Raw genomic sequence first — 24,835 nt, 5'->3', positions numbered from 1 at the left:
TGTACTTAGCCAACTCAGAGCAGTGCTCCTCTTCGCTGACTGGACAGACCTTGGAACTCAACAGTCAGAGCCTCTGATCCCAGCAGCTGAAGCTAGTCAGGTGACTGAAGTAGCGAGGCTAAGAGCAGGTTGCTTTCACCTGCTAGTCCTATTTCCTTCTGCCCCCAATTTTCAAGATACAATTTAACACTGTATTGATTAGCTTTTATTCCCTTGGGTGAATAATACACTTGAAAATGTAATAATAAATTTGCAAACAGTATATTTGCTAATTGGCCTTATAGGTGAAAAAAACACAAAGATACGGTTCTAGTCAAACAGCTTGTGTAGTGAACAAAAAAAAAATAGGCTTGAGAAATACAGGCTGGATTAAAGGAAACAATCTCTCAGATGAGTTAATTAAGGCAAGTATTTTTTGCCTGAGAATATAAGCAGCATATCAGCCAGCAAGTACATTATCATCTTGTGCTGCTTTGTTTCATGACTTAGCATATAGTTACCTCAGCTGTTTTTCACGTTCTAAATCGAGGCTAAGTTGAACGTGTCAGGTTTTACAGGTAGACAGTCTACTGCAGCACGCCGGGCAACATTTACTGGTGCTCTAGGTAGAGATGATTCCCTTGTCCATTAAGTTTGGGAAGCACAGCCAGCATTGCACCTGGGGATTCACAATGTATAGGGAGTGTTATCAAGGGCCCTGAGAAGCCTAACTATGAAGAGATTTGTCAACAAGGCTTAACCCTTAACCTAGGGTTTCCCAAACTCACTGGAGCATGGGACATTGTTTTTCACAGCTCTTGCATTACTATTCTTTAAACAAGCCACTGCAGAGCTCAACTAGTTTGGGAGACTGATTACAGCATAACTGAAATTCAACTAAAATGTTTTTGGTAAAAAAAAAAGACCTTGTTCAGTAATACAGTAACTGTAAATTATTTTCTAACTGGTGTTTTCAAAAACACTTAGTATAAATGGCCATTAAGAAGGTATAGCTATTTAGAAGTTAATCTAAGCACATTCAATTCCACAAGGAATGAACGTTATTTAAGAAAGTGGCCAGGAATGAACATTTTATTGAGCACTTACTCTGTGCCAGGAATACTCCCTTTCTAATTTAATCTTCAAAATGAGCTGGCAAAAGCCCATTTTATGAGTGAAGAAACTGAAAATAAACGTTATGTATCACCAAGTGGCAGAGCTGGGAATGGAACTCAAGTCAGTGTGACTCTTAAGATGTAAATAAGTTACAGGATTCAGATGAATGCATAAAACATCTTTATGAAGAAGGCAAGCATGAGAAAACTTCACCTGAAAAGTTACTGTGAGATGTGACTGAGAACTTCTAAAAAAAGACTCTTTCAAAATTTTGCAGTTCGATCTAAAAGACACGCTAAGTGTTACCTTAAGGATTTCCTAATGCATGATGCATTAGGACAACACAAAATGTTGAGACTCAAAGAAATCCAACAGTTAAAAAGATTCCTTTACTTGCAACCCACCCGTAACTAACCCAAGAACCTTTTAAAAATAATTCAAAAGTAGCTGCCAAAGATTCCCATCGATTCATCACTGGTGAAATATCCAAAAACTTACAGGAGTTGCGAGAGTTCCAAACTATGCATCTATAAAAATAATAAAACACCTCTCAGCAGGAGCAGGAAGGCCCGGACTCCTGCTCGGCAGCGTCCGCATCTGGGTCTTCCTCGCCAGGCTCCTTCTCCTGCTGCTGTTTCTTCCACAGTTTGGCCATGGCCAGGAGCTTGAGGTTGGGCTGGTTGGCAGCATCTTCCGGAAAGATGTAATCATAGTATTCTTCCCAGCCTGCATCCGACTACAGGAAAAAAGTAAAACAGTTAAAAGATAAGCTAACACAAGGCTGGAATACGTTTCAGTTAAAGTGGAGAATTCTCACTGGGAAACCCAGGGTTCAAATTCAACTTACCTTCATTGTGCAAAACAACATCAAAGTCTACTTGGAAAGCAGAATTTTCAAAGAGAAATTAGAAGGGCCTGGCCTGGTAGAGTGGGAGTAATTGCTGTTGGATGGGTGTTGCTGCAGCTGTAGCTCACTGAGAGCTATAACCTGGTGGAAAATGCCCTAAAAATCTAAGCATAGCTCCTGTATGGTCAATCGAAAAGACAGTCAGTGTCTTCAACCCCATCTTGCAGTCTTACGTGAGTCTTTAAATTTTTAAAGATTTACTTAGTATTTACCCAATAGTGAAAGCCATAAATCTGTGATTATCCTGACACCCTGCCTTTGAATCCCACCTCCAATCGGGCACTGATTTCACTTCCTAAAGGTCGCCCTGGTCCCAGCTCCCAACACCACCTTGCTTTGCTTACAATAGCCTCCCAACAGACCCTCCTCCAATGAAGCCCCTCAAATCAACCCGCAGGAGACACCAACTGTGTCAGAGCTTTACTACAGCCTACAAAGCCTCCACCCTGACCTCCTGCTTAATGCTCCGGAAATACATTTCATGCAGTTTCTGGAACCAAGCACCAGGAAGAACCTTTGCCAACCCCCACCCCCCACCGTTCTCCAGCCCTGGGTGGACCATACACCCTGCTGTGTTGCCATGGTAGCCAGACTGTGACTGTCTCCTCCTCCAGCTGTCAACCCCCTTTCTCAGATTGTATACACGCCACTTCAAAGTATGCATTTCAAAGTCGAGTGCATTTCTGCTCAGCTGGCAGGGAAGGACCAGCTCAGGGGCTCAGTTCTTACCCCATCATCAGCTTGGACCTTTCTTCTCTTCTTGACTTTCTCTGGCATGAGTTGGTCTACTCTCTCCTTATCTGATACTGTTCCAAATTCATCTTCAAAGCTTCGCCAAGATTCCAGCAACATAAGTCTCTCTTCCTTTTCTTCACAGTTCCGCATGGTTTTGTTAGCCTCTTCATAAATTTGTCTGCATTTAGCCAAACTTCCTTCCTTCCCTGAGGACAACTCAAACTGTGCAAAACTGATCCATACCTTAAAAAATATTATTAAAGAACCAAATTAACCATGTCACCCAGAAAACAATGTAATAATAAAGCTAATTTCTTGTTAGTGACATCTGAGCATAGTAACGTGTTCATCTCTAGTATTTCAATACAACAGACTGACTAGATGCTTCTATATAGGAATGGTGAAGCAGTCTGCTTCTACATCCAATTAGGTGTCTGAAATAGTCTTAAAATCCTGAAGTTTAATTTTTTATTCAACCCTACGATATCCAAGTTATTTACACGCAGTATAAATATTGACCTGGTATAAGCTTAACATTCCAAAGTCCTCTGAGACTCACAAGCTCTCTGTAAAAGTAAGGAAATCATATAAAATAAATATATTAAAAAATCCCACACACTTAAAATATAGAAATACACTATTTCTTCTGGACTGCTGATTCAAGCAAAATTAAAGATAACCCACAATGCACAGGATACCTTGACATGTTGTGTCCGTTGAAGCAATCGTCGGTAAAGATTTCGTGTTCTTTCAGTTTCTTCCTGCTCAATTTCAAAATCAATATATGATTTCCAAAGCACCTAAGAAAGATAACCTCATAGGTCAGTCTTGACATTTAAGAAGCAACATGCCCCTATCCAAAGTACAGCCTAACTAGCATTCTAACTTAGGAAATCTAGGAACCTAGAACTTTCATGACCAATTAAGGAACAGACTGTATGTGGATACAAGAAATAATACTGGTGTTTACAGACTGGCCAAAATTTGGCTAAGTGTCTACATTATGAGAAAAAAGACCTTGGGTTCACTTTTGGATTCTCTTCTAGACTTATCAAAAGAGCAGGGTAACTTGCCAAACCTCCCAGGCACTGTCATGAGGCTGCCACAAACCACGGACTTGCGGGGAGAAAACAGGCCTAGATCAGCCAGTGCACACCGTTTTTGTCTCCACTCTAAGTTCCCTGATATGCCTGAGTCCAACTCAACAAGCATCCAGGGCACAGCTGCCCACCCGCCTGGCACAGCCCGTCAGGGCACAGGGACCAGGAAGATGTGGCCCAGACCCCTGGAGGCCGCAGTCTGTGGAGCGGCTGAGGCCAAGTGATGGGACCAGTGACACATAGAGCCCTGCCCAGTGCAGTCAGCAGGGCCTGGTGAACCGCTCAGTGCAGGGTCACACCAGAGCGAGAGTCACTGAGCGAGCTCAGTGGTTCCTCAGAGGTTCACGCTGTCCTAGCTGTTGTTTGGTGCCACCTCGCGGCTCAAGCTTAGATCCTGACGGGATGATTTCAGGCCCTGTGGCCAGCCAGGCCGGCCTGGACAGGGGCAGTGGTACCTCCAGGAACATCCTGGTTTAGTGAGAGCCTAATCCAGGCAAAACTGCACCAGAGGGATCCGGGGCTGTGCAGTCTCAACCTTTACCTCCCTTGTTCTCCAGGTGGCCTTGACTGCGCTGCCCAGGCTCATCCTCTTTAGCCTTCTGTTAAGAGAAAGGGAGGAGGGCTTCCCTGGTGGCGCAGTGGTTGGGAGTCTGCCTCCCGATGCAGGGGACGCGGGTTCGTGCCCCGGTCCGGGAGGATCCCACATGCCGCGGAGCGGCTGGGCCCGTGAGCCGTGACTGCTGAGCCTGCACGTTCGGAGCCTGTGCTCCGCAACGGGAGAGGCCACAGCAGTGAGAGGCCCGCGTACCGCCAAAAAAAAAAAAAAAAAAAAAAAAAAAAATCCACGAAAAAGAGAAAGGGAGGAAGATCCCACCCATAAGATCCCAATTCATCCTGGCATCACAGTGGGGCTGTGTTGTGCTGTGCTACCCGACTAGAGAGGGCTGCTTCCCCCGCCTTCCTGTCTCCAAAACAGGAAGTCCTAATCTGAGTGAAAAAGACTATAGGTGAGATGGTCTTTATACTCTAAGAGGCACACATATTCACAAGGTCATCTGAGGTAACACTGGGCAAGCGTCTAAGATAAAGCCATAGTCACCCCGCGGGCCTCACCTCTGGCATGTCCAAGCGTGGCTGACTGATGGCTAACTCGTAGATGGCCCGGGCTCTCTCGATATCGCCAAGGATTGTCTCTAATTCTGCAAATTTAATCCAAGAGGTACAATTTTCAGGCCCAAATTCCAGGAACTTTTCATAAAGCTTCCGGCATCTGTCAAATTCTCGAAGCTGTAGCTCCAGTTCTATGTAACCTTTAAATAACTTGTTCTTCGGACACTTGCCTATGGAAGTTCCCTGGAAAAAAAGATAACCGACCACTGTGATGTCTGAGTGGGTCTGACTTGTGCAGACATCCTCAGCCTGGCCTAGAAGCTGTTCTCTGCTGAGCAACAGCCTTGGCACATCAACACGGCGCACCACCCTCTCCCTCTGCAGTAACGCACTGCTCAAACTGGCTCGACAGAGACCAAAGGAAACCCTCCAATTCACTCAGCTGTCAAGTCGGCCTGTTTTGCAAGAGATATAGTGTTCCAGAACTGTTCGGAAAACTATTTTGAATTTCACCTGGTTTCTCAGGATGTCCTAGTGAATGCGGATGTCAGATGGACAACACCTCCCATGAGTAAAAGGATAATCAAGGGACGAACCCTGCTGCCCACAGCCAGGGTGAGAGTAGCTTACCAGAAGAATAGCTGCATCTGATCCTATTAAGAAATTTTAGAACACTTGTTAAGAGGAAGGTGCACTTAATACACCAAAAATCTTGTAAAGGATCAGAATACTAAAGAGCTAAGATCCGATGTCTCTAGCCGGAGGAAAGATCTGAAACATCTCTAACTGTCCAATGTTGACACAGAATAACTTAAGCATCATCACCCAATCTTTCTTCAAAGGCCGTGCTTTCGAACAAGTCTCAGGTTATAAAGGCACAGTATTTCTGCTGCCTTCTCAAGAGGAATCACATAACCTGTAAGCATTAAGATTTTAATTTCCTTCTCGAAGGACTTAATGATGCATCTTGAGCCTTTCTTTACTCACCAAAGCTCTTCTGGCAAATGGTAAATTTTTCTGTCTTATTTCAAACTGTGCATACAGTAACCACATTTTGGCAAATGTGAACTAGAAAACAAAAGCGCAAAAACTCACATAAGTTAAATTTAAATTAACAAGGGCCACAGACGAACTTCCCTAAAGCTACAGAGCTAGGACAGATGTATCTTTTCATTTATAAGCTAAGAAGACAATATTTGACAGAAATTAGGAACAGTAATCTAGGCACTTCACTATAACGCAGGGCTCTGCAGCCCCTACTGAGAGGCAGCTTGGTTTGTGGGTGTGCTGTGATCAGGCAGAACATGGCCCTCTATTCTAGAAGGCAACTCGGTCAACACCTGTGTCTCTCATGCTGGGAAATACACAGAGATCATGTGTCAACCATCCCCAGAACGTGCGTGTTCCCTGCGCCTGCAGACGACCACACAGGTGCCAGCAGCCGGTTGGCTGTCCCCTCTCATGCTGAGCTCAGTCTCTTCTGATTACCATCCTCCTGGAATTTTTCCATTAGCATATATATCAGTCATTGGTCACTTAACACAGGCTGCCTGCTCAACTAGACTGTAAGCTGTTTTCAGAGGCAAAGAGTGTATCTTATTCTTATTTATGTTTTCCACAGAGCCTAGCACAGGGAAGAGCCAATCAATAAATATGATTTCACTGAATTATTTCACAAGTAACAGATGCAGGAGTTTGATGTGTCTGGAACAGAACATTTAGAGCAAACATACCTTTTTATGAGGAATGAGTTCCAAAGAGGCTTGGTAAACTTGTCTTGTCCTCTCCGGATCCTGCATTAGGATAAGAAATTTGCACAAAATATTTACGTCTATTACTAATACTAATTTTACTATTACTAATATATACCCCTAACATTGAATATGTTCCTACAAGTTATTTTCAAACCCTGATTGCATTTATGATCAAAATTGAACTGCCTCTGGCCATCAAACTTTGATCACAGAATCACCCACAATACAGCCCTCAAACTCTTTCGCCTGACAGCAGAAACAAAGATGTTCTACAGTCTCGGATCAGCAGCAGAAAGTTAACATTTTCCTATTAACTTACACACAACCAATTTCTGAAAATTTGCTAAAAGTAAGAATGTGCAATCCAGCTGTGATCCCTCTTCATGAGAAAACCCAGGAAACTATAGATAATGAAACTAAGGGCTAGTTCATTGTTCCCTTTCAAGTTCCAAGTAATAATCTTGTTGCATCTCAAGGTTTAAAAAAAAATACAGCAAAACTAAAAACCACCTCACCTATGTCCACTACAGGTGTAGAGTTTAAAACGTGGCAGAGGGGACTTCCCTGGTGGCATAGTGGTTAAGAACCCGCCTGCCAACGCAGGGGACGTGGATTTGATCCCTGGTCCAGGAAGATCCCACATGCTGCAGAGCAACTAAGCCCGTGCACCACAACTACTGAGCCTGCGTACCTAGAGCCCACGAGCCACAACTACTGAAGCCCGTGTACCGCAACTACTGAGCCCACGAGCCACAACTACTGAAGCCCATGCACCTAGAGCCCATGCTCCACAACAACAGAAGCCACCGCAATGAGAAGCCCGTGCACTGCAACGAAGAGTAGCCCCCGCTCCCTGCAACTAGAGAAAACCCATGTGCAGCAACGAAGACCCAACGCAGCCAAAAAAACCCCAAAAAACAAACAACCTTATAAAATGTGGTATCAGTTCCCAGCCGCGCCAGCAGGGCCAACGCGCAGGGGGAGGAGCCCGCCCCCAGCCACCCCAGGACTAGGCTCTGCACCTTCGCCTCCAGCTCCTCGTAGAGGGCGTAGTTGATCCACAGGTAGATGTAGCGCTTCCAGTGCCTCTTCTCCTGCACAGGCGGCACGTTGGCGATGGCTCGCTCGTAGACTTCCCGCACCGTCTCTGCCTCTGCGTCGCTTTCAACCAAGCGCAAGTAATCGAACCATGCATCATAGTTGTGCGGGTTAGCCTAGAAAGATAAGGTTAATAATTAGAAACCAAACCCAGAGCTGCACCTGCGGGACTATGTGAGCTGAAAGGCAGCAGACTGACTTTCTGTACTCTAGCAACTTTTTTCTAGACTTTACAGGCTATTTCATTTAAAAATACCATTCTTGAGGTTCTATAATAGAAAAGGAAAAGGACTATAGAAGACAGACTATTAGCCAGAGGTTCCCCCAGCAAAGCCCCTTTTATCTACAACAGCTTATTTTTTTGGACTATACCAATTTTTCATTTTTTTTCAAGAAGGTGTAAGTGGAAAAATGACTTAGAGACAGATACATAAAGATCAATAACAACTGATGTTTTTTCCTTTTTTGTTTTTTTTAATGCAGCAGCAAATGGTAATCAGAGTAGACCCCTGCTCTGGTGGTGCCCTGGATGCCTCTCCTCCACAGAGGTGAAGGGTGCCAGCTCCCCGTCTTCCCACCCTGGCAGCCACCGCACTTGGCTGAGTAAAGACCCCTGATTGAGGGTCTGGGGCACATGAGTGGGTGACGTGGAGATGAAGCACACTGAGAACTGGTTTCTGGAAGTAGTATCCATTGGTGGGTCAGTCATCCCTGGCCAGACTGAAATGTGACTGTCTCATCTCCTGCTCCAGGACTTTCTGCAACTGCCCTGATTCCCGCCCATTATCCAAGCCTGCTCCTCCAGCTTCCTATTGATTCTGTAAACCTCCCAGTATCTATAGCTATGAAAATAGACATCTATTTTTTTATGTGTCTTTGTTTATATATGTGACTCCACAGCACTATGCCTAGATTTAAAATTACGATGGAATTATACCATGCTCACAACTGCAAAACCTGCCTTTTCAATTAACAGCAATATGTCTTGAACATTATCTTGCTGACCCCATTTAACACCAGACTTAGTCCTTTGTTTGGAGATATCTTAATTAATTTGGCCAAGCAGAAGTATTTTAAAATACAGAGCAGAGCAGTAAAGGAAAACACTACTACCTTTGAATTCAAATCAAAATAGTACCTTACAGACAGAGATGAGAATGGAACCCTAACTACAATATGTCTTTTGTTCAAGCAATTAAGCCAAAAGGTAATGTATAAAAATGGGTTTTTTCGATCAATCTCTGACTCTTCCATCTTCTTTAAAAAATGAGCTCAAATGGATTTCAGATTGCTTTTGCTCAAGTTCTTTGTGTATAATCAGCAACCAACAAAGTGACTTCCAACATGCGAGTGGCAGAGCAAATCCAAGCGCTGTCTGCTTGCCTTTTCTACCAGCCCCGTTTACCTCCCCATCTGGAATGCCAATTTACTGCACACACAGGACGGAGAGCGATGCTGTGGCCCAGGACTAGCCAGCAGGTCCCTGCCAGCACAACCACTCACCGCCAGTGCTCACCTTCACCTCCTCCTCGTACTGGAACCTCCGTTTGCTCACGATGATGTCTTCAATGCCCCGCCTGTCACCAAACTTCTTCTCAAAGATGGTGTAATTTTTAAAGAGTTCCTGGGCTTCCTGCTTTGAAATTCGATCCAGGGCGTACTTATAGATCACTCGTACCCTCTCAAACTGAAAGCAGACAGGATGATTATCTTCCAGAACACAGTATTCTCATTCTAGCCACAACTTGAAAAGTAATTATGACATAAAACATTACTTGTAAGTTAGATTATGAGGCCTCAAAATGCCCGAAGTACGACTTTTCTTCTCCCTTTTGTTGAGGTACTTTTAGCCAGGATGGACTGACACTCTCCTCTGAGCCCCACATTTAACAGTGTACCTAACGCTGCCAGCTGGATGTCGTCCATGCATCTCAGACTCACCCAAGCTCGCTCCTCCCGCCCAGCTGGGTCGTTGTCAGACTCCCCGTCCTGGGCAGTCACACCCACCACCCTGATCACACACCTGCTGTCAGGGGCCTCCCCAACTCCTCTCTCCTGCATTCCTCACACTGGCTGCTTCCACAGCCCTGCCCTTTCTACCTCCTCAACACAGCCCTTCACTTCTCCCCAGGCCTCTGCCGACCCACCTCCATTTCTCCCTTGACCACGTGAAAAGCGCCCCCATGCCCACTCTGCCGCCCTCTTCCCAATACACTCTGCATGAACCAGCCAGAGGCTCCCCTCACAGCACAGATGATATCCGACCACTTCCTGCTTAAGACCCTCCACACTTCCCACCGGCCTGAGGACAGAATCTGAACTCACCTCTGGGACCTGTGCAAGACCCTGCATTCAGATCCCAGCCAACCCCTCCCCCTCCTGTATTATCTGAGCTACATTTCAGGATTATTTTCCGTACATACTATGGGAGAAAATAACTGACTTCTCGTGGGACAATCTCTGTTTCCATTTCATATTCTGTTCTCTGTACTGAGGGCTCTGGGGCTTTTTGTTTCCCAGGTTCATTACCTGTAAAGCCCTTTAATCAGAGTATCAAATGACTCTCAGTTTACAGATAATATTCTCATTTAGGTTTAAAGACTTAATTTTGAAGCAGAGCACAACAAAATTAAGACAGTTATAATATAATCCATAATCACTCACTCCCAATCTGCAGCTTATCCAGATATATGCTGTTTTCCTTGAGAAATCACGTTTTCATATCTTGAAAGCATTTTCTCCAAGGATAAGTGAATAAGAAAATGTTAATGAACTCAATGTGCACAAAAAGTAATCTTTTCTAAGCTGTTTTGCAACATAATCAAGTTCCTTTAAGTTTACTTACTTCTTTCTGATTTTCCTCAAATTTGGCAAAGGCAACATAAAGGTGTTCATCCATATGTTCATCCCCAAAGAATTCGACAGCTCTCTCATACACCTTCCGCGCATGGGCAAAGTAACCATGCTTTTCTTCAAAGCGGGCGTACTTGATCCAGTTCTTCACATCAGGATGCACAAGAACAAGTGAGTGGGATTAAAGAAAAACCAGGCAGAACAACGTGGCTTAAAAAACAAAAACCCAAACCCAGAACCTCAACACCACACACTATGGGTGGCTACAGGGGAGATAACACATGTACGAAGGTGGAGACCCACTAACCTGTGACCACCCAAGAGGCCGTGTCTTGTTTGTGTGGCCTCCTCCAACTCTTATTCAGTATTTCAGGAGTGGTACAAACAGGAGTTTGGAGCCACGAAAAAGCTGAAGCCTATGACTAGGCACGTGATCTGGACAAGTCATTAATCTTATCTAAGCCTCAGTTTTATCATCTATAAATAGAGGAAAATAATACCAACCAACCTCATTTGATGATTGCCAACTTTAAATGAGAAAAATGTGTGTAAAGCTCTTAGCAATTTCAGGCCAAAAGAATGTGCTCAACAAATGGCACTTTTTGTAGTATCTGCTCAATAACATTAATATTTGAATTACTGATTAAGCAAAAAAACATGTGGGAGGAGTCAAGATAGCTGAATAGGAGTACATGGAGCTCACCTCACCCCACAAATACATTAAGAATACATCTACAAATGGAACAGTTCTCACAGAGCACCTGCTGAACACTTGCAGAGGACCTCAGACACCTGAAAGGGCAAGAAAGATCCCTGCGTAACCAGGTAGGACAAAAGAAACAAAAAGAAGAGGAAGGGGGATGGGACCTGCGCCCCTTTGGGGGAGCTTAAGGAGTGGGGAGGCTCCCGCACCCAGGGAAGCCCCCTCCCTGGTGGGGAGATCAGCTGGGACAGAAGGGGAGCTTCAGGGGCTTGCAGAAGAGCGCAGCAACTGGTCTGTGGCAGGCAGGACAGAGTGTGACCTGCACAGATGGTCCCTGCCTCAGCCCTGCACACCCCAACCTGAGACGTGTGTCTGCCGGTGCAGAAGGGGCTGGGTGCTGGAACATGGCGTTGGAAAGCAGATCCGGGGAGAAGACTGCCGTTGGCTGCACAGAGACAGCCTGGAGGGACAGGAGTGCGGAGCTCCGGCAACCAGGAACGTTTGTGGAGGAAGCTGGGGCTGCCATTGCAGCCTCCTTCTCCACGTACCAGGCTCTGCCTCCATATGCACTGGGAGGGACTCCCACGTGGGTGGGCTTGAACACCCCAATTCCTGGCCCAGCCCCCTCTGACCCGAACCCAAGGAGGAACAGGCCAAGACACATATTGTTGTTTTTTTTTTTTTTTTTTTTTTGCGGTGTGCGGTCCTCTCACTGTTGTAGCCTCTCCCGTTGCGGAGCACAGGCTCCGGACACGCAGGCCCAGCGGCCATGGCTCACGGACCCAGCTGCTCTGCAGCATGTGGGATCCTCCCGGACCAGGGCACGAACCCGTGTCCGCTGCATTGGCAGGTGGACTCTCAACCACTGCGCCACCAGGGAAGCCCCCAAGACACATATTAATCAAAGTGACAAAAATTAAATACAAAGAAAAAATATCAAAGCAACAAGGGAAAAGCAACAAATAACATACAAGAGAATCCCCATGAGGTTATCAGCTGATTTTTCAGCTGAAACTGCAGGCCAGAATGGCGTGGCACCATATATTTAAAGTGATGAAAGGGAAAAATGTACAACCAAGAATACTCTACCCAGCAAGGCTCTCATTCAGATTCAATGGAGAAATCAAAAGATTTACAGACAAGCAAAAGCTAAGAGAATTCAGCACCACCAAACCAGCTTTACAACAAATGCTAAAGGTACTTCTTTAGGTGGAAAAGAAAAGGCCACAACTAGAAACAAGAAATGGGAAAGCTCACTGGTAAAGGCAAACATAAAGTAAAGGCAGGAAATTACCCACACACACGTTATCAAAACCAGTAACCGTGAGAAGAGGAGAATACAAATGCAGGAAATGGGAAATGCACCTGAAATTAAGAGACAAGCAACTTAAAACAACCTTGTGTATATATATACATAGGCTGCTATATCAAAACCTCATGGAACCTGCAAACCAAAAAACTACAATAGATACACACACACACACACACACACACACACAAGCAATCCAAACACAACACTAAAGACAGTCATCAAATCACAAGACAAGAGAACAAAAGAGGAAGGGAAGAAAAAAACCTACAAAAACAAATCCAAAACAATTAAGGAAATGGCAATAAGGACATACATATCGATAACTACCTTAAATGTAAATGGATTAAATGCTCCAATCAAAGAACACAGACTGGCTAAATGGATACAAAAACAAGACCCGTATATATGCTGTCTACAAGAGACCCACTTCAGATCTAGGGACACAGACTGAAAGTGAGGGGATGGAAAAAGGTATTCCATGCAAATGGAAATCAAAGCTGGAGTAGCAATACTCATATCAGACAAAACAGCCTTTAAAATAAAGACTTTTACAAGAGACAAGGAAGGACACTACATAATGATCAAGGGATCAATCAAGAAGATGTAACAATTGTAAATATAGAGGCACCCAACATAGGAGCACCTTGATACATAAGGCAAATGCTAACAGCCATAAAAGGGGAAATCGACAGTAACACAATAATAGTGGGGGACTTCAACACCCCACTTTCATCAATGGACAGATCATCCAGACAGAAAATCAATCAGGAAACACAGGTCTTTAAATGACACATTAGACCAGATAGACCTAATTGATATTTACAGAACATTCCATTCGAAAGCAGCAGAATACACTTTCTTCAAGTGCATATGGAACATTCTCCAGGATAGATCACATATTGGGCCACACGTCAAGCCTCGGTAAATTTAAGAAAATTGAGATCATATCAAGCATCTTTTCTAACCACAACGCTGTGAGATTAGAAATCAATTACAGGAAAAAAACTAAAAAACACAAACACTTGGAAGCTGAACAATATGTTACTAAACAACCAAGGGATCACTGAAGAACTCAAAGAGGAAATCATAAAATACCTAGAAACAAATGACAACAAAAACACAACAGTCCAAAACCTACTGGATGCAGCAAAAGCAGTTCTAAGAGGGAAGTTTACAGCAATACAATCTTACGTCAGAAAACAAGAAAAATCTCAAGTAAACAACCTAACCTTACACCTAAAGCAACAAGAGAAAGAAGAACAACAAAAACCCCAAAGTTAGTAGAAGGAAAGTAATCATCAAGTTCAGAGCAGAAATAAATGAAATAGAAAAAAAAATAGGAAAAAAAAAATCAATGAAAAGCTGGTTCTTTGAAAAGATAAACAAAACTGATAAACCTTTAGCCAGACTCATCAAGAAAAAAAAGGGAGACGCCTCAAATCAATAAAATTAGAAATGAAAAAGGAGAAGGTACAACTGACACCACAGAAAAACCAAGGATCATAAGGGACTACTAAAGCAACCATACGCCAATAAAATGGACAACCTAGAAGAAATGGACAAATTCTTAGCAAATTCTTAGAAAGATACAACCTTCCAAGACTGAACCAGGAAGAAATAGAAAACATGAACCGACCAATCTCAAGTACTGAAGTTGAAACTGTGATTAAAAACTTCCAACAAACAAAAGTCCAGGACTAGATGGCTTCACAGGTGAATTCTATTGAACACTTAGAGAAGAGTTAACACCGATTCTTCCGAAACTTTTCCAAAAAATTGCAGAGGAAGGAATACTCCCAAGTTCATTCTACAAGGCCACCATCATCCCAATACCAAAACCAGTAAAAGGTACCACAAAAAAAGAAAATTACAGGTCAATATCACTAATGAACACAGATGCAAAAATCCTCAACAAAATACTAGCAAACCTAATCAAACAATACATTAAAAGGATCATACACCATGATCAAGTGGGATTTATCCAAGGGATGCAAGGATGCTTCAATATCTGCGAATCAATCAGTGTGATACACCATGTTAACTGAAGAATAAAAACCATATGATCATCTCAATAGATGCAGAAAAAGCTTCTGACAAAATTCAACACCCATTTATGATAAAAACTCTCCAAAAAGTGGGCACAGAGGGGACATACCTCAACATAATAAAGGCCATATATGACAAACCCACAGCTAACATCATACTCAATGGTGAAAAACTGAAAGCATTTCCTCTAAGATCAGGAACAAGGCAAGGATGTCCACTGTCACCACTTTTATTCAACATAGTTTTGGAAGTCCTAGGCATGGCAATCAGAGAATAAAAGGAATCCAAATTGGAGAGAGAGTAAAACTGTCACTGTTTGCAGACGACATGATAGTATACTTAGAAAATCCCAAAGATACTACCAGAAAACTACTAGAGCTCAATCTGGTAAAGCTGAAGGATACAAAATACACAGAAATCTCTTGCATTCCTATACACTAACAACGAATGATCAGAAAGAGAAATTAAGGAAACAATCCCATTTACCATCACATCAAAAAGAATAAAATACCTGGGAGTAAACCTATTATGTAAGAAGGCAAAACACTTGTACTTAGAAAACTATAAAATGCTAATGAAAGAAATCAAAGACAACACAAGCAGATGGAAAGATATAACATGTTCTTGGATTGGAAGAATCAGCATTGTCAAAATTACTACACTACCCAAGGCAACCTAGAGATTCAATGCAATCCCTATCAATGGCATTTTTCACAGAACTAAAAGAAAAAAAGTTTTAATCTGTATGGAAACACAAAAGACCCCAAACAGCCAAGGCAATCTTGAGGGAAAAAAATAGAGTTGGAGGAATTAGGCTCCCTGGCTTCAGACTATACTACAAAGCTACAGTCATCAAAACAGTATGGTATTGGCACAAAAACAGAAATATAGATCTAGAGAACAGGACAGAAAGCTCAGCGATAAACCCACACACCTATGGTCAACTAATCTACGACAAAAGAGGCCAGAATATAAAATGGAGCAAAGATAACCTCTTTAATAAGGGGTGCTGAGAAAACTGGATAGTTACATGTAAATGAATGAAATTAGAACACTCCCTAACACCATATATAAAAATAAGCTCAAAATACATTAAAGAACTAAATGTAAAGCCAGATACTCTGAGAGGAAAACAGGCAGAACACTCTGACATAAATCACAGCAACATCTTTTTGGTTCCACCTCCTAGAGTAATGAAATTAAAATCAAAAATAAATGGGACCTAATTAAACTTAAAAGCCCTTGCACATCAAAGGAAACCATAAACAAAACGAAAAGACAACCCACAGAATGGGAGAAAATATTTGCAAATGAAGCAACCAACAAGTGATTAATCTCCAAAATATACAAATAGCTCATGCAGCTCTATATCAAAAAAACAAACAACCCAATCAACAAATGGTCAGAAGATCTAAACAGACATTTCTCCAAAGAGGACAGAGAGATGGTCAAAATGCACTTGAAAAGATGCTCAACATCACTAATTATTAGAGAAATGCACATCAAAACTTCCAACTTCCAAAACCAATGAGGTATCACCTCACACCAGTCAGAATGGTCATCATCAAAAAGTCTACAAACAGGGCTTCCCTGGTGGTGCAGTGGTTGAGAGTCCACCTGCCGATGCAGGGGACACGGGTTCGTGCCCCGGTCTGGGAAGATCCCACATGCTGCGGAGCGGCCGGGCCCATGAGCCATGGCCGCTGAGCCTGTGTGGCTAGAGCCTGTGCTCCGCAACAGGAGAGGCCACAACAGTGAGAGGCCTGCGTACCGCAAAAAAAAAAAAAAAAGTCTACAAATAATAAATGCTGGAGAGGGTGTGGAGAAAAGGAAACTCTCTTGCACTGCTGGTGGGAATGTAAATTGATACAGCCACTATGGACAACAGTATGGAGGTTCCTTAAAAAACTAAAAATAGAACTACCATACCACCCAGCAATCCCACTACTGGGCACATACCCTGAGAAAACCATAATTCAAAGTCATGTACCACAATGTTCATTGCAGCACTATTTACAATAGCCAGGACATGGAAGCAACCTAAGTGTCCATTGACAGATGAACAGATAAAGAAGACGTGGCACATATATACAATGGAATATTACTCAGCCATAAAAGAAACGAAAGTGAGTTATTTGTAGTGAGGTGGATGGACCTAGTCTGTTATACAGACTGAAGTAAGTCAGAAAGAAAAACAAATAACATATGCTAACACATATATATGGAATTTAAAAAAAAAAGGTTCTGAAGAACCTAGGGGTAGGACAGGAATAAAGACGCAGACATAGAGAATGGCATAGAGAATGGACTTGAGGACACGAGGAGAGGGGAAGGGTAAGCTGGGACGAAGTGAGAGAGTGGCATGGACATATATACACTACCAAATGTAAAACAGGTAGCTAGTGGGAAGCAGCCGCATAGCATGGGGAGATCAGCTCAGTGCTTTGTGACCACCTAGAGGGGTGGGATAGGGAGGGTGGGAGGGAGTTGCAAGAGGGAGGGCATATGGGAATATATGTATACGTATAGCTGATTCACTTTGTGATACAGCAGAAACTAACACACCACTGTAAAGCAATTATACTCCAATAAAGATGTTTGGAAAAAAACACAAACTACACATAGAACTACCATATGATTCAGCAATCTGAGCATACATCTGGAGAAAACTGTAATTTGAAACAATACATGTACCCCATGTTCATTGTAGCAGCATTTACGATAGTGAAGACATGGAAACAACCTAAATGTCCATTTACAAAGGAATGGATAAATGAGATATTGTACATATATACAATGGAATACTACTCAGCCATAAAAAAGAACGAAATAATGCCATTTGCAGTAACATGGATAAATCTAGAAATTATCTTACTAAGTGAAGTACGTCAGGCAGAGAAAGACAAATATATATCACTTATATGTGGAATTTAATTTTAAAAAATGATACAAATGAACTTTTTTGCAGAGAGAAACAGACTCATCGATCTTGAAATCGAACTTATGGTTACCAAAGGGGAAATGTCAGGGGAAGTGATCGATTGGGAGACTGGGATTAACATATACACACTACTATGTATAAGATAGATAACAGGGACCTACTGTATAGCACAGGGAACTCTACTCAATGTTCTGTGGTAACCTATATGGGAAAAGAATCTGAAAAAGAATGGATACATATATATGTATAACTGATTCACTTTGCTGTACACGTGAAACTAACACAACACTGTAAATCAACTATACTCCAATAAAAATTTAAGGAAAAAAAAAAAAAGGAAGTTCCCTAGCAGTCCAGTGGTTAGGACTTGGCGCTTTCACTGCCATGGTCCAGGTTCAATCCCTGGTCTGACAACTAAGATTCTGCAAGGTTCGTGGCGCAGACAAAAAAAAAATCTTAAAAAAAAAGAAAGGAAGAAAGAAAAAAACATGTCACAAAAGGAAAACTTCTAACCAGAGCCAAAAGAGAAAGTTCTGAATTACCATTTACTTCTTCACAGGACGTATGTATTTTTAATCTACCTTCCGTGAAGAAATCGTTAATTTCTTAAGTAGTAATACATTCAAATAGGGCAACGATGTAAAGAGTGCAGGCTCTAAAGCGGCTACTGGGTTCAAATCCCATCTCCATCACTACCCGAGAGACCCTCTCCTGCCTGTTTCCTCATCTGTAGAATGAAGCAATTTCCTGAGTCACAGGGCTGTGGTGGGGATTAAAGGACAATATCTGTAAAGTGCTTAGAATAATGCATGGCACAAAGCAGTCACTATAAATGCTGTTGTTAAACTAGTAATATCAAAATGAGTAGTCATAATTAAGATGTTAAAATTGCATAATAAAGTTGTCTTGGATCTCGCAGTAGTTATGTTCTATGAAGTCATTCTGCCTAGCAAATACCAAATCACTGCTCCTAGGGGAAATACACATACACACATATATACACACACACACCTCACACAGATTGTGATTTTAAATCCTAAAAACAACTAATGTTGGTAGATTCTATTTTCTTTATTTTATGAAAGAGAAAACAAGTCTCAGAAGTGTTAAGTGACTTGCCTGAGGCTGCCCACTAACTGGTGCCAGAGAAAGGATTCAGCCCCATGCAGCTGGCTCCAGAGCTGAAGTGTCTCTCTCTCCCCTGTACCGCTCCCCCCCATCCCTTGCCCCGGTCATCCTTGCAGGACAGCAGAGACAGAAGGCAGATGATTGTCTTGTTTGTCCTCAACTGGGACCATGTGCCTTGGGTGATTCAAAGTTTTCATCACTCTGGGCTTGTCTGCAACTCACTGCCAAAGTACCACAAATACTGATTTTGGGTTTACAAATAAACTTTAGCAAGTAGGAGAATTCACAAGTACAAGAACAGTGAAAAAGTAGAATCAACGATTTCAAGTTCCTCAGAGTGCTTTCCCGTGTTACCATCTCCTCTTCACAGTCAGCCCACAGCGGGAACTTTTACCTTCCTTTTAAAGATGAGGACACCAAGGCTCCAAGGAGTTACCCGATGCATTGAGGTCACATGGCTAGTAAATGGTAACCCTCTAGATCGACTCCAGTACCGCTGCTAATGACCAACATACACCCCAGAACAAACCAGGACCCAATGCAGCGGCCAGGGCCTTAGGATGTCACCTTCCACAAGGAACCACAGTGTTAATGCCAAAGTATAAACAGACCAAAGTCTCACCGGAAAAGATTCAATTATCCAGACCACACACTTTTTTTCTGACCAACCTGTGTCCCTAGAAAATATAAACGAAGTCTACGCAGCAGATGTTGACTTCTAGGCCAACACCAATGACCACATGTCCCAACCAGACCACAGCCCCACGGGAGTGCAGCACCTGGGAAAAGGGCACCACGCAGACCCGTCCAAAGGATATAGCGTTCATAAATGGTGCGGGCCCGATCCACCTCTTTGTATCTCAGCTCGAAGTTGATGTAGGAGTGCCAGGCCTGCTCCTCTGGCTGCCACTCCATCCAGCGCTCGAACACCTGCCGGGCACCCGCCATGTTCCCCAGCATCTCCTCCATGTACGTGTACTTGTACCTTTAACAAAATCATCCCAAATTATCTGTCATGGTCAAAATGACTTAGGGAAAAAAACAGTCTCTGGCAATTTCTAGCTCTAACTTTGTTAAACATGAAAAAGATTTAGGGCTTTATCTTCCCTAAAGGTTAAGTCAAACATGTTTTCTTATTAAAATGTAAATCTGAAAAGGATCAACCATTGGAAAAAAGGATTTTTCTCCTCAAAAGTTGCTTAGTTTGACAAGATGATTCTTATGCATAAAAGATTACAACCAAAATTTGTTTTGATTACACAGCTATTATACATTGAGATTATAACTTAGCAGACTAAAGAACATTAAAAAGTACTGATAGTATGTTTAAAGAAAAAATAAGATGTAAGATTAAATATATATACGATCACAACTATAAATAAAATAAATACACAAAAATGTGGATATTTGTAGTCTACAAAAAGCCATTTCAATAGATCAGAAACTTACCAGAACTGGTTGACGCGAGGCAGAGTCGTTATGGCCCGGTCCCAGATATTTCGGGCATGGTTGACCTGGCGATTCTTCATTTCCATTTCTGCATATTTCAGCCAGAGTGTAATATTTCGATAGTCCACATCCAAAGCACGTTCGTATATGGATCGAGCCCTAGAGAAGCAAGATTTGGAGGGTATCAGAAACAGTACACGCAACACACATGGCAAGCAATTGAAACCGTCTGAAGTGCTCTGCTATTCTGTCAGGTGTTTACCATGAGCCAGGTTCTGAGCATAAAAAGGTGAAAAGATCTGATGTTCTCAGGAACCTTAACAAGACTCAGAGAAAGACTGACATGCGTGTAATTGCAACGCAATGTGACAAATGTTATAGTCAAGGTCTGCACAAGGAAGTAGAGGGGAAAGAAATGAAAACGTCTGGTGGAAAAGGCCAGGCAGTAGGTAAGAACTTGGGAAAAGTTCCAGAGGCCAAGGTGGGTAGGGAGGATGCTCAGTGCGGGCAGAGAGAACAGCCAGATGTCAGGTTGAGGAGGCAAGATGTGTCCAGGGAGCGACAGGTGCTCGGGCCCAGCCAGAGCAGGGGGCATGCTGGGAGAACACAGAAAAGGGGACAACAGGAAGGCTCAGGCTGTGATGTCATCTTTTTGGCCACTGGTTTTCAGTGGAACAATTTTTATTTAAAAAAAAAATCCCAATATGGAGACAGCAGATGGAACTGCACTTCTCTGGCTATAAAGTGTGTGCCCATGGCGAGACCCACCTTGGAGAGTCTCCACTGCTCCCCCAGGACTGTTCCACCACAGTGGCCCTCACGCCCCTCAAAGGAACCCTAGGGTCCCATGGAACAGACTTTGAAAACTACTACCAGAGACACACGCTTTTACTCGTGCTTTAACTTTTTCTGTTTTAGTATCTGGTAATTTATGAATTTTTATTTACACAATTACATGCTCAGTGATTTTTACCTTTGAATCTCCTTTAGACTCTCTTCCCATTGTGCATATTTTATCCAGTTACTAATCACAGTCCTGTTTTTTCTTATGTTATCTTCAAAAGTCTGGCAAAAGGCAAAAAGGGTCAAATTAAAGGGAAAATAACTAAAAATGATATCGTCTTTTGTCTATTGATCTTTGTACTAAGAAGTTTATTCATTTTGCTCTTATTTAAGAGAAATTACATGCTGGAAGCCTCAAGAAATAAGAAACCTACTAAAAAAGGTTACGGTCACAAGTATTTCCTTAAAGTCTTACATGCAAACAGAGAGAAAAACTTCAGATAAAAAGAATTATTAGTAGAATTGTTGATATTTTCTCTTATTGCTCATGACAACTAACTGGTACTTTAATATACTCTATACTTTTCCTAATAAGAAAACGTTTTTACCTATTTAAGTCCTCTCAATGTCTCAGAATTTCATACACAGCTCATTGAGGATAACTAATAAGTAGATACAGTAAGATTAGCAGTTTAAAATGATCCCACATCCTAGGGTGAGAAGGTTGGATCAGATCCCCAAGTCTTCTTGCGGCTCTATCCCAGGTGTTACCTCTTAACACACAAGGCGGTACAGACAGAAGAACATAATGCAATCTCGCTAATTCCACCCCTCCTCCAGCTGTCTGTTGTTCTGCCTGTTAAACTTCCACTCATCTTTGTTTCAGCACCAAACATTCTGTCTCTGATGGATTTAATTTCTTTAAGACAGACAACTCATGGCATATTTCATAGAGCTCAGCACAATGCAATCACCTGGTAACCAGAAGTTATACTATTCATGTGGCTAGAAACACTCACCTCTTCTTAGCTTCTAGTCTCTCTAACCAGTGAGGAACTTTTCAAACTCTGACCTATAAATTCTTAACAACATCAACAGACTAAAAGATATCACATGGACCCACCTTCCTCTTCCTTAGTTTGTAATCATTTAACTCTTCTTCATCTGTGATCTTCTGTTGAGGGGGAGGTGGAAGAAGCTCAAGTTCTCTTTCCTTAGCTTCTCTTAGCAGTTGCTCTGCAGTTATCTGCACCTCAGCTGGGGCTTTGTTTTTCACCTTTTAAGACAAGAAACATTTCTATTTTTAGCAAGTGCTCTTCACAACAAGGTTTAAGAAACAAATGAACATATTTTTGGATGTGAACTTTATAAACATTACTACAAGATGCCCTCTTTGCATGACATGCTCCCATTTCTCTATGAAACAAGGTAAAAAAAGTATTTTCTATCTTATGCAGGTTATCTGTTACAAAGCCATAGGTAAAAGCCTCAAGAGACAAGATAGCAAAACCAGCAAGTTTTCCCTTTTAGAATAGTGTAATAATAAACTTGGAGGCTGCCTTGGTAAAATTCTCACAAAAGGTTTTATCAAGATGTGTGCCATTTCTTATCTGGCATTTCAACCTCTATTTACAGAAGTCTTCAACTTCTGCCCCAGGTGGATAACTGCGTTTGACTTTTCATGGCATTTCAAAGACATATTCAGTAAGTTCCCATCATTAGACTGTAAGCTTCTTGAGGTCTGAGAGCTGTGCTGTCCAACACAGCAGCCATGAATCACATTTGGTGAGTCCAAACTAGGCTGCAAGTGTAAAACACACACGGGATTTTGAAGACTTAATATGAAAAAGAGAATAAACTACCTAATTAAACTTTTTATATTCCTTACATGTTGGAATGACACTATCTTGGCTACACCAACTAAATATAATATATAAATTAAAATTCACGTCACCTGTTTTAACATAGCTATGAGAAAACTTACAATTACCTATGTGGCTCATGTTATATTTCTGTGGGACCCATGGAGCCCAATAGAAGTTTATGGAACTGAATTATAAGAAATATTAAGTATTTAATGCCATGTGTAGAATGATGCTAATGAAAATGACGATGGCTCATACCTAATGAGTATTAACTACCAGAAGCTGTGCTATGTGCTTTCTACGCATTATCTCAGGGGGTCATCTACATGGGTATGTAAAGGACAGGCTCCAGAAACAGAGTGGAGGGAGAGTAGCTGTAAATGCTTTATAACAAAGCCTGTCACATATATTAAGCACTCGCTAAGTATTAGCCGCCGACGGAAATATCAGCGCGTTTCAGATATTTTGTTTAATTGCTTAAATTATGCCAACACACAACTCATCTACTCTCATTCCCTCCACTCTCAGCTGGGTAACTCCTATTCCGCCTTCAAGGGTCAGCTTAACTATCTCTTCCTCAGCAAAGTTTACGCTGGAAACCCCTCACACAAGCCCAGATGCCACGGCATATTCCACTCGGCTTCAGTAGCCTTTGCAAGCTTGCAATTTTACACTTAAGGTATCTTACTGGAGGGCTGCTCGTCGCCCGCCCTCGTTGGAGCCCCCCAGCGCCTAGCGCTTACCCGGCTCAGCTGGTCTGTATCGAAGGACCCCACTCCTTCCCTCGCAAAACACCTCCCCACACTACGGCCCCGCGGACACTGGTGTGTCTCCCCGCCCCCCACCGGCTGGCCCTTCCCTCCCGCTCCCCCGCGGTCCCGCACGGGGTGGGCCGGCTCCCGGGACCACACGCCTCCCGCCCCGGGAACCACTCAGGCGGGACCAAACCCTCTCCTAGGCCTCCTTCCACGAAGCCCCGCGCCGCCGCCTACCTTGGCCACTTTGGGGATCCTCTGCTTCCCGGCCGCGGTGGAGGCCGCCATGGCTGCAACAGCAGACTCAGGCGACCCCTAGACCCCAGAAATGGGCCCAGGGTACTCGCCCGCACCGCAAAGCTTTCCAACAAGCTGGATCCCGGAACGGGAAGCGGAAATGCCTGGAGTGACCTTTGACCTCCCTCTCGCGCCGTGACGGAGGCAACGTCGTTTCTGTGGTAACCGGGCTGCGCGTCCTCCTCGGAGCCGCGGTTGGAGTACGGCGTCTGGAGTTGCAGGTGAGGTGGGGAGGGCTGGCTGCCCGGCAGGGCGGCGGGTAGGTTCCGGGGCGTCCGGGGCGCATTTCCAGGTCGCCTCAGGGACTGGGATGACCGTGCGAGGACGGGTGGCTCTGTGGAGCCGCGGCACCGGGCAAAGGGACAGGAACCAGGCTCCGGTCCGGACGCTCGAGGGCAGGGGAAGAGAGGCAGGCCAGAGCGCGAGCTGCTGCGCTCCTCGGCGGCTTGGCGGCTCGGCAGCCCGGCGCCGCGGTGCATTCTAGGCTTTGTAGTCCCTGAGGTCTACTCCCACTTGGTTTCTGGACAGGTGTGACCCAATAATTAACTCTAAGGCTTGTAACTAAAAGCAGCTGAAGGTATTTTAAGGCCAGATAATAGAAAAAAGTGAAAATAAGTCATCAGAGTACTAGTAAATAAGCCAGCCTTGTGATCAGATAAGCAGATATTTAAAGTTTCTGTGACTGTCTTAATTTCGTCAATTCTCTTAGCCCCAGTGTCCTTAACTATACGACAAAAATAATATCTATTTCACCAGGTTTAAAGAGAAAATCTATGTAAAGTGCCCAGTAAATGTTAACTGGTATAGTTCTTGACCTGTCTTCAGAAACAGAAAAATTAATTATGTGCACGCAAATGGCTAAGAGAATTTTTAAATAATAGACTTTATTTTTATAGAGCAGTTT

At 43.1% G+C, this 24,835-nt stretch overlaps 2 protein-coding genes across 3 annotated transcripts in view; one reads left to right on the top strand and one right to left on the bottom strand.

Annotated features, from left to right (window-relative positions):
- Nucleotides 1-1,260: 1,260 nt before the first annotated feature.
- Nucleotides 1,261-24,314, bottom strand: CRNKL1 (crooked neck pre-mRNA splicing factor 1). Of its 2 annotated transcripts, XM_004270418.4 has the most exons (14): nt 23,872-24,314; nt 22,138-22,290; nt 21,205-21,296; nt 20,232-20,390; nt 19,601-19,767; nt 10,645-10,823; nt 9,316-9,486; nt 7,724-7,915; nt 6,681-6,740; nt 5,935-6,015; nt 4,951-5,190; nt 3,436-3,537; nt 2,732-2,980; nt 1,261-1,831 (listed from the first exon to the last, which is right to left on the bottom strand). In XM_004270418.4, the coding sequence occupies exons 1-14, from the start codon at nt 23,920-23,922 to the stop codon at nt 1,646-1,648; spliced, it is 2,082 nt and encodes a 693-aa protein (XP_004270466.2). In that variant the 5' UTR covers nt 23,923-24,314; the 3' UTR covers nt 1,261-1,645. The 2 variants fall into 2 exon arrangements, with proteins under 2 accessions (XP_004270466.2, XP_033285292.2); XM_033429401.2 differs by lacking the exon at nt 5,935-6,015 and having other exon boundaries at nt 23,872-24,029.
- CFAP61 (cilia and flagella associated protein 61) overlaps nt 24,104-24,835 on the top strand; it is a 255,995-nt gene continuing 255,263 nt past the window's right edge. The window contains exon 1 of the mRNA XM_049699137.1: nt 24,104-24,152. The gene's annotated coding sequence lies outside the window, so the exon portion shown is untranslated. The remainder of the gene's footprint in view (nt 24,153-24,835) is intronic.

Source organism: Orcinus orca, chromosome 16 (assembly GCF_937001465.1).
Source record: "Orcinus orca chromosome 16, mOrcOrc1.1, whole genome shotgun sequence".
Classification (NCBI taxonomy): domain Eukaryota; kingdom Metazoa; phylum Chordata; class Mammalia; order Artiodactyla; family Delphinidae; genus Orcinus; species Orcinus orca.
Note: the sequence above shows the minus strand (reverse complement) of the source record. Positions and strands in the feature narration are given on the sequence as shown.

Excerpts from the sequence above, each read along its gene's own strand:
- CRNKL1 (XM_004270418.4), bottom strand. The coding sequence starts at position 23,922 with ATGGCGGCCTCCACCGCGGCCGGGAAGCAGAGGATCCCCAAAGTGGCC. Across the intron at positions 6,741-7,723 it reads ACGAGGAGCTGGAGGCGAAG|GATCCGGAGAGGACAAGACA; the intron begins GTGCAGAGCCTA and ends ATCCTAATGCAG. Across the intron at positions 1,832-2,731 it reads AGGTCCAAGCTGATGATGGG|TCGGATGCAGGCTGGGAAGA; the intron begins GTAAGAACTGAG and ends TTTTTCCTGTAG.